Source organism: Watersipora subatra, chromosome 4, assembly GCF_963576615.1.
Source record: "Watersipora subatra chromosome 4, tzWatSuba1.1, whole genome shotgun sequence".
NCBI classification, from domain to species: domain Eukaryota; kingdom Metazoa; phylum Bryozoa; class Gymnolaemata; order Cheilostomatida; family Watersiporidae; genus Watersipora; species Watersipora subatra.
Genome location: NC_088711.1, coordinates 59,070,112 through 59,089,706, shown reverse-complemented (window position 1 = coordinate 59,089,706; position 19,595 = coordinate 59,070,112). Strand labels below are relative to the sequence as shown.

Below are 19,595 nucleotides of genomic sequence, written 5' to 3'. Positions count from 1 at the left end.
ATCCACATGTACCAAGAGCTAGAGTGGTATTACACTACCAAGTACAATTGAATGATGTATTGGCTTTAGCATAGGCTCACTGGAGTAATTAGGAGAGAGCATGTATAGTTATATTAGAGCATTATTGATACCTATTGATAATCGTCTTCCCTTTCTAATACCCACAAATCGACTCCAAACAGTGATAAATATATTCTTTATTTTCTTCTCAAAAGACAATCATTTAAACAGGCATGAATACTATTTGCAAAACTTTTTTCAAAAAGTTAATTTATGAGCATTTACAATCTTAGTAAATAATATGCATATTTATGTTGAGGATGAGTCATAGAAAGTAATATAAAAGATGCAGGAGAGGACAATTTCACATGAGCAGAGATATGTTAATTTTCCCACTCATCATCATCATCCTTATCATCAGCCACAGGGTTGTAGGGTATCAGCTCTGACATCTTGGACATCATATCAGTGGGTGGGGCTACTGGTTGAGGCGGGGCAATGGAGTCGGGTTCTTTGGCAGCTAAACAGAAAGCATTAGAGAAATGATAACAAAAACAAAAGGGCTAAGTCACTGTAGAGTGAATAACGAAATACATTGGTTGTTGTCAGAGAGAATCTCTATAGAAGGTAATGAGGGAGATCATTAGATGGAGCGAACATAAAACAGGAAGTCCTACCAGTGTTGGAGGAACCGGCGATGCCTCGTCTCCTGAGAGCAATCTTGCTTGCCAAGTCTGACATCAGATCCATTCCTCCTCCACCAGATGCAACTTTCTCTTTCTTCTTCTCAACCTGAAAAAATTCTGACATACCGCATTCCAATGTCTGATATAACTGAAGGAATTTCATGTAAATTGGTAAATGTTGACACAACAGGAAACATAGCATCAGCTGATAGAAAATCTACACAAGTTCTGTAACGCTTTATCTTAAAACTTGCAACTTTTTCAACAGAAATCAATTCAGTTTCAAATTGAGATAGTAGTCAGGGTTGATAAGATCTTAAACATTGTTAGTTATTCTAAAGGCAGCACTAAAACCTATTGCTAGCATCTCTCTAATGTACCATTAAGTAAATGACAGACTAATACAGGTAAATTATAAACTCACCTCAAAATAACTAAGAATAAACTAGTTTTTTTCATCTTCAAACTTGTAAAATCCATACACCTCATAAATCTAAGCATGCAAGCTGACAAACCGAGTTAAAAATCACACAATTCTGCTACTGGTTAGTAGAGAGTTCTAATAAGTTAGTAGAGAGTTCTAATAAGTTAGTAGAGAGTTCTAATAAGTTGATAGAGAGTTCCGTTCTGTTGCCCTCAACTACACATCCTATCCCCAGACCGAACAACCAGATGGTTATATTTTACAGTTACAGTCATACCTCAACATTAATGTACACAAATGCGTTCTGGAACCCATTTGCGTTGTCGATGTCAATGCTCGTTTGTCAATGCTTTCATATACCAATGCAAGGTTTCCAATATAAAATAACTAAGGACAAATTAATTAGCTCTCATACTATAAAAAATCTTAAAAACAAGATACTATAATGAAAAACATGTTTTTAATTGTTTCAATTCAGTACCTACGCTTACAAAGTAACAAATGCTTATTTAGTAGTTGTGATCTGCAATAAAATGTAACATCACTATGTACAGAACTGTATGGAATTCTTACCTTAAAGACAGACAGGTAGCTAACGGCGACTTGAGAGAGAATTTACAGCAATGAGTGCAGGAAACTACACTTTTGTAACGCCACGTAACTTAACATAAACTTTGAATTTAACTTACGAAACACACACAGCTAAGTTTTAATATTTTACTAAACTCCAATTTAATTTTGTTTGGTCTTAATTTTGTATTATCTGTTTCCGGCTCAAGGCTTTTTGCCTCGCGTTTACTATAACTTTTAGCCAACCTTCTTGAAACCTTTTTCAAATTGATTCGACCAGCATGACTGAGCTATGCTGTTTTTGCAAAAGGCCTCTGACATACTTGGCCATTTAGTGGCCATCCAGAAGACGAGAACTGGTTCATATCTCAAAGATTTTTCATATCTCAAGCCGGAAACTTACAACTTTGCTCGTATCTCGATTTTCTCATATGTTGGGGCACACGTATGTTGGGGCACACGTATGTTGGGGCACACGTATGTTCGGGCACACGTATGTTGGGGCACACGTATGTTGGGGCACACGTATGTTGGGGCACACGTATGTTGGGGCACACGTATGTTTGGGCACACGTATGTTCGGGCACACGTATGTTGGGGCACACGTATGTTGGGGCACACGTATGTTGGGGCACACGTATGTTGGGGCACACGTATGTTGGGGCACACGTATGTTGGGGCACACGTATGTTGGAGCACACGTATGTTGGAGCACACATATGTCGAGGTAAGACTGTAGTCCTAAACACAACTCAGCAAGTCATGTTGTTGTTAGTGGGACAAAAAGTACCTTTCTTTCAGACGCTTTCTTTAGCTTAGCCTTGCCTCCAGCATTTCTGATAGCATCTAAAAGGTCACCTCTGCCCCCTCCTCCTCCTTCTGCATCATCAGCCTTGGGTTCAGGTGCCGATATAGGTGGTGCAGGGACAGCATCTGTTGAGGCAGCAGGCATTGACGGAGGATTTTCCATAGGAGTTGGAGGTGCTGCTGCAACATCAGTGGTAGTTGATGAGATAAGTTAATGATGAGTTAGGCATAGCAGTAATATATTTCGATAACATTGCAATGAATGTTTTAAAATATTGTATTTTGTCATAGAGGAAGACAAAACATGCTTGTAATAAACAATACATTATATTATACTTATTTATGTAGAAAGTCTTACAGAACTTCCTTGGGATGTATGAAAGAGGTAAAATAATCAATGATTTCCCTCATTAAAACTCTTGTTTACTCTATTGTTTACTCTATGTCGCATTTTAAAGTTTAAAGTTGATCATAGGGCTGGTTAATCAGCTATATAATTATGAACGCAAACAAACAGAGAAGAAAACTCTAAATTGTGATGACCCGATACCTAGAATGCTTGGGTAGTTTGTTAATCATTTACCTATTTAGCCATAGTGTACAGTAAAATAGTATATAATATTACTATTACAAGTGAAAATGCCGATACATATTCTAGGGATGTAGAATGGCTGTTTATAAGTCAAGAGTACAGAAGCTAGATGTGTTGACACCTCGTCTCTAGACTGAAACAACTCAGTATGATTTGAAGGCAGCCAAATGACTGGAGCTAACATAGCGGATGAACAGTTCACTAGCTCCTCATAGGGAATCCATTAATCTTTACAAAATGGACATATAAGAACAGACGCAGCGGTATTTAGGAAAGTCCCAACATTTGAGCGTTAGAAATTTGGCAAAAACTGTTTGGTATAAATATTATAACTGACACTCAACCTTGACACTCAACCTTGACACCACTCAATATTCTACCTAATGTACCATGCAGCACTCTACTAACTCTATCATGCCACCACTTGACCAACTATACCACCTCAAGCAACTAAATACACATCTAGCATGTCATTATCTTACGTTTAAGAGTAAAAAATAACCTGCTGGTGGAGGTGGAGGTCCTGGCGGAGGAGGCGGTACGCCAGTGGGTGGAGGCGGAACATTTGCTGGAGGAGGCGGAGCTGCAGCTGGTGGTGGAGGAGGAGGCGGAGCAATATTACTAGGTGGTGGAGGAGGTGGAGCAGAACCTGGAAGTGGCTGATGGGTGTTTTCTTCTACGACAGCAGGAAGCTCTGGCAAGTCAGCTTGGCTGAAGACAGATGGAGCAATTGAAGGGCCTGTTTCCGCTCCATAAATCAAATCATCAGCAACATCTAAAAGCAATGGCATGAGTGTAATGTGGTCCACAGTCTATAACCTCTTGTCGGTAATGCAGTCGAAATGCTAAAAGACTTATCTAGAAAAGGTCTCCTGGTAAGCTACGTGTTGATTTCGAATCATATAAACCAGCCTGAAATATAGTTGAGCACTATATTATACTATTATGTTTGCTAGTCTCGTGCAGTTTAAGAGATCCTCATGAGTAATCAGTATGATTATCCCGAACAGTGACATGGTGATTGAGTGGTGCAGTGGTAATGGGCTTGCCTTTAAACTTGATGCCCCGGGTTTGATTCCCGTGTGAGAAAATCTTTTTTCCTCGCACTTTTAGTGTGGTTTTGGACAGCCAGACACAGCTCTTATTATAATGAAGAATGAGCAATACAGTTTCTATATAGCAACAATATAGAAACAATATATATATAATATAATACAATATATATATAGCTTTCAATATAGCAACAATATCCTGCATCTTGTAAAAGCCCACAACCCTCACCGACAACCCTCGCCAACAACCCTCGCCAACAACCTTGGCCAACAACCCTCGCCAACAACCTCCGCCAACAACCCTCGCCAACAACCCTCGCCAACAACCCTCGCCAACAACCCTCGCAAACAACCCTCGCCAACAACCCTCGCCAACAATCCTCGCCAACAACCCTCGCCAACAACCCTCGCCAACAACCCTCGCCAACAACCCTCGCCAACAACCCTCGCCAACAACCCTCGCCAACAACCTCCGCCAAAAACCCTCGCAAACAACCCTGGCAGCGATCCATCTCAATAAATTTTTGTTTTCAGTATTTTTGAGGACTGTCTGTTAACATCATTATAATTGCTGCCAAATCAATTGTGGAAAAAAGCTATTAGCAAACAAAAGAAACAGGAAACTTCTTTAGGAGTCCTCTAAATGCTTAATGCCATGGTGCAAGTAGCTCAGTATTCCAGCACTGCAGACAATAGTTTTTTGTATTAGTTACGTGTTGGTTAAGTCTAACCATGTTAAGATGTCTTCCTGTTTAAAGATCTCTTTTTCCTTCAGCTAGTAGCAACGCGGAGCCATCAACGACACGGTAGGTCTCTCACTCGTGGGTAACCATTTAAAAAGATAAAAATCTCGGGTACCATGTTAGCATTCCCTAAATTAGAACTAGAAGTAACAAGTCTAGACACTGAAATCATACCTAATAGATCAGGTAGAGAATCTGGGACAGATATTAGCGGTACTTCTCCCAAGTCGGGCCGGTAAATGTATGTTTCTTGCTTCTGACTAATAGCCTCTTCTCCTAGAGCTATTGTGGTTGGTGCATCAGCTGGTCCAAAGGCTTCATCAGTTACAGAGTCCCTGATCTTTGTCACTACACCTCTAGGATCTAGCATCACATACTTGTTGTAGCTATAAACAAGGTGTGTTAAAGAAGAGTAACGTTGGAATGAAGCATTACATTACATTTTGAAAGATAATGCTTCATAGTAGCACAACCATCACTTAATCTTTTAAATATGGTTATTTGAAACTGAGAGATTCTCTTGTTGAAACATTTCATTTCTCAATGAGGAACCTACAAAAAACTTGTGTGCTGCTCTATCCACCAGAAAACCAAGCCCTGGAATCACAGCCTCTGCTGAGGTATAAAAAGCAAGCTTTTTCCACGAAAATATGTCAACCAAAAAACTAGGAAAGCTGTAACCTGTATGTACTCTGCACTAATAAGGGGTGCCAATAGAGTACCTCTATACTAAGATTGCGGACTATGAAAGTTTGTCCAGAGTTTTGGTTGCACGAAAATACTTTAATAATCATAGTTTCCTTGAACTGATGGTAGTAAAGGATCCAGTGTGTTGACGCAGAGGGACGTGTTTGTGTGTCAAAGAATGAATTAGAATTTTTTGACTGAGATGTATGAAAAATTAGGGTAAATCGGTGAACGCTGTTGGACACAAAACCCAACACTATACATTTTTGGGGGCATTCCAACCAAGTGAATTGAAAAAAATTGCATAACAAGAACGAAACTATAGCAATCTTTACTTTTAAAATTGGATCTCTTTCAGTTTTAAAAGCCAATAATTTTTACTTTTAAAACTGGAAGAATTGAAATTTTACAACTCTTTTAAAAACTTTTAAAATTTTAATTTTTCCACTAGAATATACTGGGATCCATCAAAACCTTTGTTATCAATTATTCGATTTACTTCGGCAGTATGTCAATGAATGTCGATGTTTGAAAAACTGTCAAATTGTTTGATGTACCATTATACAACCAGGTTTTACAGCGCCACCACCTAAATGGAAACTTACTGAGTGTGTATTACAGATGATGGCCACTTATTCAGATATAATCATTAGAATAATCTACAAGTTACTTAGATTACTAAAATACGATTTTTAATTGAGAATTTAAAGAAACCCAATTATAGGCGAAATAGAAGAGAGTGCTTACGGATTTTCCGTTGTGTTGAAGAGAAGCAGAGAATTGATAGAGTCAATATTGCTAGGTAACCGGCCGAGACCTTCGCTGGATAAATCTAAGGGCTTCTGCGTTGCCACCTGTAGGCATTAAAGAAATTAATGACCCAGTTTCTTTAAAAGAATAGTGGTAATATAATCTGCTATTACAAAAAACGCCAACAACTGATATTATACTTTCATCAGAAGAGCACAAGTAGCACGGCCAATTTTCAGAAAAAGCAAAAACAGGAACCACAAATTTTTGGCTACATAAATTAGATAAAATACAAATCTACAAAACATTTTATCAGTGTTGCCAACATCCTATCAGTGCTGCCAACAGCTTGCATGATTGACCTTGATTACTTTGAAACCCTAATTAAACATAGAACTCGTAGTAGAGCCATCGGTATTAATGACAAGTATGTTAATAAAAAAGAATGATAAACATGTAACATCGCCGAGATATCGTTTCACTGCATCAAAGATAGAAAAATTGTTTTTAGTAATGCCTGCATTCGCCAATAAAGTTGTATACACTTCAGGCTATTATAAAAGATCTTAGTCTAAATTTATTAATTATAAAACAAACCATCATAATAATAATAGCTAGTCATTTCCAGGAGCTCATCATGATGCAAACAGAATTAGTCAATGTGAGGCCAGTGATACAAATACCAACATGCTGAGCCCAGCGTTGACACCATCAGATGTACGGGTGACACCCTTAAGCTAGTACTTGAGATAGTACAGAATTATAGGGCTTTACCATGACTGAGTAAAACTTGGCTGCCATATCGGCTGCAGACCCCAGAGGTAATCTCACGCAGCAAAACACTTACGGCGCTAGGCTCGGCGGCTTACAATCACATAAAACTATCTCGAAAACTAAAAACTAATCGTCCCTGATTATCGCATGAAAATGGCTGCTTGATGGGAATGTTTTGCCTGCTGCTCCTTGCAAAAGTTGAACAGCGGTGAACTCTTACGTTGACTGCCAGCAGCAACTACCGGCGGTACTCGGCGCGTAGGTTCTCATTTCACCGCCAATAGCCCTGCGATCCTGATACCGGTGTTTGCAGCGTAAATAGGAACAGGCTTAAGATACAATCGCAAAATTTTTATCTCAATATTCGAAGCGCTGAATTTGCTTCAACAAAATCTAAAACATCTGATGGGAAAGACTCGTGCAGCAGATAGTCAGATTGTGCGATTACAACAGTAATTCTATCAACCAGCTGCTTTCCTAAAAAAATCTGCTGCAAGAAGTTCCTTCGGATACTTTTCTTCCAACTGTTTCATCAGATGCAAGTAGCTTGATGATTTCATGCTGACAATAAGGGCAGCAACAAATTTATACTCGCATTGAAATAACCGAGTTCAGACTCTGTTGCTGTAAATTTAATACTATCTATATATTGGTATAAAGATCAAATCGTACAATATAATTCTCTTAAATTGATCTCCAAGCGCAACTCACTAACCTTGACACTGTAGAATTTATGCTTGTCATTAATGTTCTCATCAGTAGGAGGAAAGTGCTGTCGGTCCTTCATTTTATAATGTACCCGTTTCTTTGGCAGCGACGCGCCTTTCTCACTGAACATAGTCTCGTAGACATGAGACATATCTGCACCGGGGTACTTGGCACTTGAGAATACCTGTTAGTTAGACAGACTGCGTAAATACTAAAGTACAACCAATTCAAAGAATATTTTTCAAAGTAAAAGTTTATGAGTGTTAAAAACCAGGAAGTATCTTTAAATAAGTAGACAACTTCAGTAGACAATCCCTGTAAAGTAAGACTAATGAAAATTGAAGACTGTGTTTGTCTCTACCCTTTAACAACAACATTGTTGAGCAGCCGGGGCCTAGTGCCCTAGTGCTCTAGAGCCCCTGATCTGCAAGCAACAGGTTTGGGGTTAAATTTCCAAGGAGAGGCCACTGGTGGTGACATGGAATTCCCAAGGAGAGGCCACTGGTGGTGACATGGAATTCCCAAGGAGAGGCCACTAGTGGTGACATGGAATTCCCAAGGAGAGGCCACTGGTGGTGACATGGGATGACATCCAGCCTTAAATTGCTCTCTGCCACTTGTCATGTCTCTAGTGGACAAGGTTCCCTTGCCACCGGACTCAGACGTGTGCAGCCAGAACCACAGAGCCCTTACTTATGTAACAAAGCTCTTGAAAACATGCTCAGCCTCTGCTTGCACTTGCAGTAACCTAAGCAGACATAATACTCGATCTCTGCTGACACACACAATTATATTCCCTTTCATAGTTTCCTCTCCTTTAACCTATCCTCTCTTCCCTAACCTCCGCCCTTCCTCACTAGCTCCCCTCCATTAATATTATGGTGATGTCACGAGTCACCATCTATACTGTTTCAACAGTCGCACCAACTTGCTTAAAGCGACTCATTAAAAAGCGACTCATAACACACATTGTAAATATTATGAACTAGAGAAATACGGTTAAAGCACATAAATTACATAATTTTTTTATTGTATATTTCAATACATCAGAGTCTTGGCTTTCGAATGAGCTATTGTTTGCCATGGTGAGACAGACATTGGTTGGTGTTTATAGGATTTTTTCCAGAGCTCTATCACGAAAAAGTTTACTGGCATAGTCTCGAAAATTGTGACATCACAATTCTCGTATTCGTTGTTTTTTGCTCTTACCGCTTATTTATCAACTACGAAAGTGACGATAATGACGCTAGTGGCAGACGAAGGTAGGACAACTCCAGAGAACGAATGAAGATGACAAAGGAATCAGTGTCATTAGTTCTCCATGTACATATTATTTCCATGATAAGTACCTCAGACTCTAAGAACCATACTATATTTTCCCGATGATATTATGCACTAGCTCTTTATTTGTAATGCGATGTTAAGGGTGACGACTGAGACTAATTAATTTCAAGCATTGCGTGATCTCGCGAAAGTGATCGGCGAAAGTGGGATTGACATTTAGTCCTAGGGCCATGCAACCACAACCGCAGGTCATAATTTAATCGATGTGATTTCATTACCTTTATCAACGACAGTACATTTATTGAAGCATAATTAATTAACCCAGAACATGTGTTTGTATTTGTCGGGCGTTAGCACGATCGCTGGCATTGTTGATTATCTAGAATCTTAGTTTATTATTAGCGCTCTCCGGGTTTAACAGCACCGATTGTCACAGAAAAACGCAGCCTCAATGGCAGCGAAAGGGATCGACGACCTAAGGCTAAATGAGAATTATGACGCCACATTTTGAGTACCTGAACCAAGTGTTTTTTTTTGCAGGACGTACTTTTGACACCCCGTTTTTCATAGTTCTATTATTTTTTGTGTATTGAATATAGGCTCATTCGAAAGCCAAGACTGATGTATTGAAATATATAATAAAAAAATTATGTAATTTATGTGCTTTAAGACAAAAAAGACAATTTTTAAAAGTTGTTCATTTCGAAAAATTTTAGTTCTAAAAGTATTTATTTTAAAAACTTAGTTAATTGTAAAACCCAAAATTTATTTTATTTTTGTTTACAACAGAATTTATTGAACCTATTCTATCATACATATTATAAAGAGGTTGATCATGAGTGTTTTCACCAGATAACTTTCAGAATTAGAGCCTTAGTAGCCTACTAAAAATAACTAACCTGAGTGGCCTTCTTCCGGCCTTTAAGTTTGTCAACCTTGAGTCGGACAAGCCTAGCTCTTTCATCAATGCGGGCAAGTCTAGACTTGTTTGTGGCCAGCTTCTTCTCCACATTTGAAAAAACATCATCAATGACACATTTCAACTGATCAAGAGATTCGGCGACCTGGTGAATAAGCTCCTCATGCTGGAGGTCACTGGCAAGCAGCTGAACCCTGTATGGGCTGTTCTGCATTATCAAGCCTTTCATCAGCCAAACTTAACCTGCATGCTGAATAAAAGATATGAACAAATTAAAGCAGGCAAATAAATATTTATTCGTTTTTTACACAAAAATGGTTTGTCGAATTAAATCCAGAAAAAAACGCAACTTGGTGAATAGCAAGCATTTGGTGCGATAGCACCATTTAGTCTATTGGGTGCGATAGCAAGCATAAAAATTATTTATGTTATATATTTGTCTAGTAGCAAAGCTAATTCCTTTAGCATTGCTGTATACTATGATATAGATGAATGAGCTATTGCAACTGAAACAAAAACTTTTTTAACTTTTCAATACATCGACTACTTCATTGCTTGTTGCCACATACATGTATATATAGAGCAAAATTAACAAAAATGTTTCATGCCCACTCACGTGCATCATCAGTAACCTAATCAAACTCTACTCTTCATTTTACCGACATAAAAAACCAATTGACACACTTGCTGAAAGACACAAGAAAACAAGATATTCCTATTTCGAATTTTAACTAACGAAGAGAAACACACAGCACTGTCAAGTTTATAGGATGACCTGATAAAATATTGACCGGCATCCATGGTTTCTACTAGAGCCATGGCCAATAAAGAAACACAGACAATATATGGTCAGAAATTGGCCTAAAAGAACAGCTTCCTACCACTAATAGTTGGAGAACTTAAATCAAAGATCTTCCATTCGCCACACATATTATCAATACACTAACACACTGCCACTAACCTTAGCCGTAATCCTCAGCATGACATAACTACCAAATGCTGGCTGATAACATAAATTTAAGACATAGACAACTTGCATTAGCTCTAGTGTGTTCGAAAGAAAACGAATTGAGCGGCGCATTAGTCGAAAATTCGTCTATATTTAATGATAATTGAAGACACATAAATTTATATTTATTCCCCGTTTTCATGCTTTCTAGTACTACCGAGCATTCAAAAGTAATGAATAAGCAGTGCATCAAAAATTCCGTTACATCTTTTTACGTCATCTGACACAAAACACCATAAAATGCTCAGAATATTGTGCTGTAAACTCTCGAATTTTCGAAATCTCTATCAAAACTCCCGGAGCGACCATACTTTTGATACATACATACAGTTGCCTTCCATATAAGCTCAAAGAACAGTTAAACAATTAAATTAATATAAATAGTAAAAATTGCCTATGGTCGTGGCCTTGGCTCAAGCTCGGTTTGATATGTTACCCAGTTGTCAGGTGTCGTTTTGCCGACATTGTAGATAGATAAGTGTTAATATTGAGCACGAAAGTAATTTAGTCATGGCATATTTGTTAACCGGTTGTAATAAAGTAGCAACTCAATTCTTTCACAAACACATACAAGAATCTCTCTGCTCTCGGTATGCAGAACCATAAACTCTATTAATACGCTAGGTAATCGAATGAATTTCTTCTACGCCTCCTGGTTGTGGCCTTGTAACACTAAAAATGCTGGGATTCGTTTAGTAGTTATTACGGGTCGGCTGTCAATATTCAGATATCAAGTTATGATACACAGCTAGAGCTGTCATGCGTCCCATCACAAGAGTTTCCGTCATATTTACGCAGAACGGTCTGTAGAGCAATTACATACGAGAGATTTACTTTCCCGATGATCTAAAAGGATGTCCAAAGACAGGAAACTTGCCGTAAGTCGTCTGCCTCCTCGTCTTACATAGACCTGCCCGCAGAATCGCAAATACATGTGGCCACATGTTACTTCCATAGTTCTTAGACATTATTTTGCTTTCATGTCGAGTTTCCATGTTTGTTTATAGCTCAGGAATATGGCTGGTGAAATGGGTGTAGACTTACATATAAAGGGCATATAAATAAGATATGTACAGTGTAGGAATATGTCAGTCAAATCTATCGTGTATGTGGCAAAAAGGTTGAAATGAACTTTTGCAGGAGTAAGGGCAAGCTGCTAAGGTAACAACAAAACAAGAGTTTTCATGCTCTAAATTAGTCAGCACAATTCTATTTAAAATGCTATAGGTTTGATGTAGTGCCAGTTAAAATTTTGAAAAGGAGTCGTCCGATCATCGTACCCTGGTCAAAGAGATGGCAACTCCTATAGGGTCCTGTGGTGGAAATGGTCGGAGGGACATGACTATATGGCTGATGCAATCGAGAAGGTTGCCAATAAAGCCCACTAATGTTGCCTGTCTGTACAATATATAAGTTGTCAACCTAGCCGCTGTAACCTGCTTGCTGATGCAATATAAAAGATTTCCAGTAACCGTAACATCGCTTCCAAATATGCTCGCGAGATTCAGAGATAGTTTGGAGTTTTTAGTTTTGTATTGTGCATGAAGATGAGTTTTTGTTGTAATGCACCTACCTACATAATTATGCAGTGGGCAGAGCTTACAGGGCTAGCAATATGTGACAACACTGGTTACTGGCCCTGTAATGTAGTGTACAGGTAACGTAGTAGGTAAGGTAATGAAGGTAATGTTTATAAACTGTGTTTTATTACCCGTGCAACGCAGGGCATTCACCTAGTTAGTCTATAATGTTATAGGTAGATAAAGTGCTTTGTTTTAATTTATAGGCAATACATAATAGATGTAAGGAAAATTAAACACACACATAAAAGAGTACAATAAAACACATCTAGATTAAAAGATCACTCAATAGGGATTAATAAACAGTGCACTATAAGCTAGTACCACACAGAGTTTAATTGTCTTTCCCAACTTTCAACCTGTTAAAATGTTTGCTCAGCGTCTGAAATATTTAGATGCTGGCTCCAAGGCTTGTTGAGCAGGGAAATACCGTGTTGTCACATGCAGTGTTGATATATGTGTGTTGACAATAACAACCACAAATCTTGATTGATACACTTACTCCGAGCAGTGCTTTACTCAATAATGAATGGATAACTCTGTTTTTACTTTTGCTTGAACTTGAAATAATAGTCGGCTAATATGCCCTTTACACAGACCTAAATAATTATTATTGTAATTACAATTGTTTTTATTTCGGAACATTTTGAACACAAATACAGGTCAATTGGGACATTGAGAACAGAAAGTGCCAGTGTTTTAACATCTTCAGGTTCATTGCAGCAATTACCTGCCAAACCTAACCACAGTGGACAGTAATCTGAACAGGTCAGAGCTTGTGAAGTCTTAAGACAGGACAAGTATGTGTCCAATCAGATTAAGTATTACATGTATTTACTATCATAAAGTGTCGCAACAAGACATACTACTTGTGATGGAATGGAATTGTTTTTGTAAGTCTTTTTTCATGACATTTTATTAAGAAGGTTTGTGACCTGTACAATTTAGAGATACAACACCAAAAGTGTGAAATGTGAAAAGCAGCAAAAACACATAAGTGTAAAACAAAAACCAACAATATACTTACAATTAGCAGCAGTAACTTCTATTCAACGATTTACTGACAACCATGAATGCTGCATGTTTCCAGAATAAAACTTCTATATAAACGCTCATGGTATGGCTAGAAATGTTCTCTCTGACGATGCCTGTAGCTTTTTAACTCATTCGCACTCGACTAATTTCCAGGCGATTAGTCCCAAATACCGCTCATTTTTAAGAAAGTTGCGTAATTAAAATTATTACTACAAGAGATAATTTCCTCTTTCAAGTTTCACAAGAACCAACCAAGTCTCTTTTTCTTTCAAATGATATTACATTCATATAGACAACTCATATCCTTTTCATATAGATCTGTGTCTCAAAGAAGGTAGTTTCAGAAAATTTCCGATTTTGAAAAAATTGTTATTTGGTAAAACAAAGTTAGACTTGTGCCATAACATTTGCAAAATATACAAAGTTTGACTAAAATTGCTGATTTATTACATACAATACACAGATATGAATATTATTTATGCATATACAGTTAGTCATGAACATGAAAATCATGAAACTCTAATTTCGAACTTTTCTTTGGAAGTATCATCCTTCGAACCAAAACATAGCTAATCTACATGACAATATAACTCAAATAAACTGTCATAAACATGTTCCAAATAATAAAAATATGTTCAATAACTCTGTTCTTGACTTATCAGACTTCATAGACAGCGCTAAGAACCAATATGATCCTATCGAAAGTGAATGATAACTTTAGGCTGACTATTGTGGTGACGCCGGGCCATGATGTTACATTTTTTATTTTATTGTATGTGTTGTCCTTTTTAATTTATCATTGTTTTACTCGTTGTGCTGTCACTTGTTGTCACTCATGTGTTGTCTTATTTTATTGTATGTCCTTTTTATTATATCGTTGTTTTACACGTTATGCTATCATTTATCGTCACTTAAGTTGCTGTCATACCAACGCACTAGCGATCCTGTTTATTCACCTTGTTAGCAGGTATTCTAACCATTTGCCGGAACGGGTGATATTATTATATATAAAGGAGTGCGCTCATTTAGTTGAGCAGAGCAAATGGCCGTACGCTCCTCGGCTAGTGGATTTTCCTTCTCTAATAAAAAATTGAACAAAACCACACGCAATTTATTTCTTTATGAAATAGTCTAGATCGTGCCAAGTAAAGGCCAGCAAATTCCTTTACACTATAATAGCTGACTGCCTAAAAAGTGCATTTTCATTTGAGCATAACGATTCAAATTGGTAGAATTAAAAAACAATAAAAACTTTGAAAGGTTAAAAATGTTTCAATTTGATTTATGCAGTCTTTCAATGTCTTACCACTTCGGAATCTGCATATTCACTTCTGGGTGGAAAAAATTGATCGCGAACAGTAAAACTTAAAGTCACTGCAAAGACTTCCGGTTTAGGTAGACAATCGTATCGGGATACTATTTTGGCAATAACTGTGGCTAGAGATATCATTGAGGCAAATTTGTTAGTTTTCCTGATTAACCAAAAATTTTTCTTTTGAACTAATTAAAAGTTTTCTTCTATTACTTATAAATAACTGTACATGGAATGGGTAAGTTTCCAAGGCGAGATAACTCAAGTTGGGTGCCTATATAGCTACGATGTATTTCGCGAGTTAACTCGCGGATGTTTGCAAATGAGTTAACTAATTTGTCAAGCTGAGCCATTGAGTTTATGCACTGTCTGACTTGAGCTACATGTATATCAATGTACCTTAGCTTTTATTTCAAGTTCTGTTGTTGAAGCTCATTATCTTTAGCTAGTTTATAGGATCAATAGCTGAGAGGACGTATAATTAAACATTAAAATATATAACAAGTAAAGACATGTAAAATCAGACAACATGAACAATAGTCTAGTAGTTGATTTAAGGGCAACAACGCACATCGGCACAAATTGTGGTCTTCGTTGCACATGTATCGTAAAACCTCTATTTGAACACTACCTTTATTTAAACGCCACCTCTAATTGACTGCCACTTTGACATTCTTAGGTCTTTACAAACCCATAATAGTAAGTGACCAGTAAAATAGTGTCCACAAAATCGTACTAATAATGACTCAGTTACTTGATAACATTTCAGTTTTTAATTGTTTCTGTTCGTATCAAAGTCTGTTTTTCAACTCAAAATATTTACGGTTTTTTCGTTGAAAATTTCAAAGCAATACCATAAAAATAACTAATAGCTGTATTAGGCTAATATCAGTCTCTTATTTAACGCGGTCTTGAAACTTTGATGTATGTGAAAAACGGTTTAGCAATTAAAAAACTAAGGCTAAATTTCTGTTTGAACAGGTGCAAAGCTTAAGCTTTTTTTGAAATTTGGCGACGCGCAAGTTTTACTCTGCTAAAAAAAAAATTTGGACGCTAATACCGACTAGTTACACAGAGCATAAGATTAGTTGGGGTCAGAAGACACTGTGGAAGGTATTGAACAGTCAAAGCAAGATGAAATGGTTCTGAACAATGGCAACCATCAGAACGCAACTAGTCGAGCAAACGATGCAAGTATTTTGTTTCAAAAATGCTAGTGTTCATTTTTGTACGTATTATGATTTGTTTATGTCACTTGTTTTTAAATATATACATGTCTTTGTGACACTCAATAAATAATTATTATATAACTTATAAAATTGTAGATTTATAGCATATTATTTTATAGCTCCATTGCGCCTATCTAAACTTATTTTACAAAGGATTGACACTCATAACCACTCTTCTATTGCATATAAAAAGCCAGTTTTGGCTGCCTAACTGTAGCAAACAGATCAATGAGTACAATGAACTTTTTATACAACATTGTTAAATATAGTTATAAAATAAAGATTTGTCTTCAAATTTAGAATAAAATCAAAACTTGAAAGCTCCAACAAAATGCAACGCAGGGTTATAATATCATCGCAGGTTAATTGCAAGCAGTAGATATCAAATGGTAGAGATATTTCTCAGCTTCCCAATGTATATTTATTTAGAGATATTTGAAAAGTTGAAGATAAGTTACAGCAGATTTTTATCCAAAAGGGTTAATGTCGTTCCACTCGAAGGAAAGTGCAAAATATAGGCAACATTCGCTTTGCCTGTAAAAGGGTTAAATTTATCTTCCAAAATTCTGACGAGCTATTTGAAAAATGCATGCACCAGGTATTTAAATTTCACATTTAATAAAGCGCCACTCCGGTTAAAAAATATAGTGCCATGGCGTGCAAATTGAGGTTTTACGATACATGTAATTTTATTATTATACTCTCCTTTGTTTTTGTTTCTGATAATTTTGTCACATGTAGCTGGCACTTTGTGTTATTTGTGGGCATATAGCATGGTTTGCTGTCACTACTGCATAGCTTAATTGAATACATTCTGTACTTGACCACTGTATGAGTCATCATGTATTTCTCATGATTGATCAATTGATGTACAAAACGAATGTTCACTCAGGAATTTTATAGAAGTTTTGCTTTTTATATAGGCAGGCAGTGCTCTGCAGCAAGAATAAATCCTATTTCAGAAATTACTCAATCAGGTTACTTAATGTTTTGCACATATAAATGTATGCATGGTTTAATTATTACTCACCTTTGCTTTTGTTTTTGATAATTTTGTCACATGTGGCTGGCACTTTGTGTTGTTTGTGGACATATAGCATGGTTGGCTGTCACTACTGCATAGCTTAATTGAATACATTCTGTACTTGACCACTGTATGAGTCATCATGTATTTCTCATGATTGATGATTGATCAATTGATGTAGAAAACACATGTTAGAAGTTATGCTTTTTATATAGGTAAGCAGAGCTCTGCAGCAAGAAGCAAACCTATTTTGCTTCTATATGTAAATAAGCTTAGTTGTATTTCAACGGCAAATCAACGTTGCTCATCTTATCAACCCGGTGACCCACATACTCAGCAATCCAAATTTATTCATAGACTACGACAATTCATTTGCAACCGGTAAACACTTTAGCAAGTTTACAGATGAGAAATGACATAGTCACATGACGTAGAAATGACAAGTCACATGAGAAATGACATAATTACTGTTGAGGGTATAGCCAAATATAGTGCGCTCAGTTCTTCAGATAATTGTCATGAAACAGAGTGCGAGGAAACATTATCCTTATCATTTCCTACAAGACTGTTATCAGTACATGGTTCTGATATTAAACATGAAACCATAGCCTTTTTCAAGGGCAGAGATTACTTACCTATTTGTAAGTCAATTAGATCAAGTTTACTTTTTTGTCAACAAAAGGCATGTCTTTTAGTAATTAGTAGTCAGCACACGAAAGCCTACAGCAACAACAAGTTACTTGGTGAAAGATATGTAGATTTAGGTAAATGACTAGTCGGTATCTCAATAAGCTATAGATGACCAAAGGTATGAATATCAGTAGCCGAACATAACCAGACACATTTGGGACTACATAAAACAAGAACAGCAAGCAACCAAAAGCTTAAAATGACAAACCTATCTTAGTTATTGAACCTTTCACAGTCTCCACAATGAAATGCGGAGTTTAATAGAGTTTCCGCATTTTATTCTATCTCTCGTCAAGGCTACCACTACACTGTCAGTTCTGTAGATGAAAGATATATGTAGATTTACGTATATGAATAGCTATGATACCATACCATTGCTTGGCTGCGGGCTCACTGAATACCTTCTCTGTGCTTTCAAAGAAGAAAAGCTGTAAGCCTAATAACTTTTAGATGTTTTTTTTACAACTCCTGAGTGATGGGTTGCTCAGGTGTATACTTGGTGTACCACACTTGGAACATCTTGGTTGTTTAAAATCTAATCAATTTATAACAAAATTTTGCGTTATGACTCCTGTCTGGTCACCGTCTCTTGTTTGAAGCGTTACCTATACCGCTGAGTCACTGAGCAGCCATAAACACAGCATTGAGAAAGATATGTTGTATATTAAAGATATTTATTCAAAGCAAGGCAACTCCCTAGCATCATCATATACTAACTAGAACACTGGTGATATATATGGTATCTTGATTATAAACACATACAAATGTTCAAATGAAGCTCCTCTCCTGTTGAAGTGTTAAGAAAGCATGTAGAAGAGTAAGTTGTTGTTTGCATCAGACAATTATTATAAATGCTGCCTCTTTCTCTTCCAGAAACTGTTAGAACCGGAATTGAACACCAACCTCTATCCGGCCCGCTTTTTTACCAATAGGAGGATTTCCTGTTACATAAACGCTGGTGTTTTTTCCAGTATTGCAAATTAATTTGCCATCTGATACCTTGCACTTACTCCTGCAATGACACAAAAAATATGTGATGTTAGAGTGGCTCGTAGCGATACTAATAGCTCGACGAGATTATTATTGCAAATATTTCATTGTTTCTTCCGAAACTCTATGCTTTTCCTATAGTGAAGCTAACAAGACGTTTATTATTTGCAAATTAATTAAGCAAAGGAATATGTCGACTTATATTCAAAAGCATCTGCCTAACTTAATAACTTATAATTGTAACGCCACAGTCAAAAATTCAACTTATGTTTGAGGTTGTGATATCTTTATTACTTTTTTGTAAATCATTCTTGCTGACAAGCGTGATAAACTACCTAAGCTAATTGAATGTGGCTCTTCCTGTTCTTTCTTATGTAGTAATAGTATAGTACTAGCTAGTGTGACTGGAATATTAAGAGGGACGAAGAATAAAAGATCTACCTCTCAGCGTTCACCTTCCAATTCCATACTTACTCTGTTGAAGGTTCTGATGTTGATGATTTTGATTTAGGCATACTTGCGATTCCACAACACCGTTTAAGCTCTCTTTTATCCGCTATACCTTTGGTCACGTTTTGTGCCAGTATATGTACCTCGAGTTAAACAAAAAAATAATGTTCATTACTATTCCAATAATTTGCTTTTGTTTTAGGACAAAGGTTGTTGAGTGCTCGGCGCATCTCAATTAAATATATTCATTACATTTCAAAGAAAATGCATTGATAAAATC

At 37.0% G+C, this 19,595-nt stretch overlaps 1 protein-coding gene across 3 annotated transcripts; it reads right to left on the bottom strand.

Moving 5' to 3' along the window:
• Nucleotides 1-177: 177 nt before the first annotated feature.
• LOC137393254 (WASH complex subunit 1-like) lies at nucleotides 178-11,671 on the bottom strand. 3 transcript variants are annotated; one of them, XM_068079715.1, is made up of 9 exons: nucleotides 11,577-11,671; nucleotides 9,977-10,246; nucleotides 7,801-7,977; nucleotides 6,309-6,415; nucleotides 5,049-5,260; nucleotides 3,582-3,854; nucleotides 2,471-2,667; nucleotides 678-792; nucleotides 178-520 (listed from the first exon to the last, which is right to left on the bottom strand). In XM_068079715.1, exons 2-9 carry the CDS (start codon nucleotides 10,223-10,225, stop codon nucleotides 384-386), a joined length of 1,467 nt encoding a protein of 488 aa, XP_067935816.1. In that variant the 5' UTR covers nucleotides 10,226-10,246; nucleotides 11,577-11,671; the 3' UTR covers nucleotides 178-383. The 3 variants fall into 3 exon arrangements, with proteins under 3 accessions (XP_067935816.1, XP_067935818.1, XP_067935817.1); XM_068079717.1 differs by having other exon boundaries at nucleotides 9,977-10,239; nucleotides 11,577-11,659; XM_068079716.1 differs by having other exon boundaries at nucleotides 11,559-11,631.
• Between the last annotated feature and the right edge of the window lie 7,924 nt (nucleotides 11,672-19,595).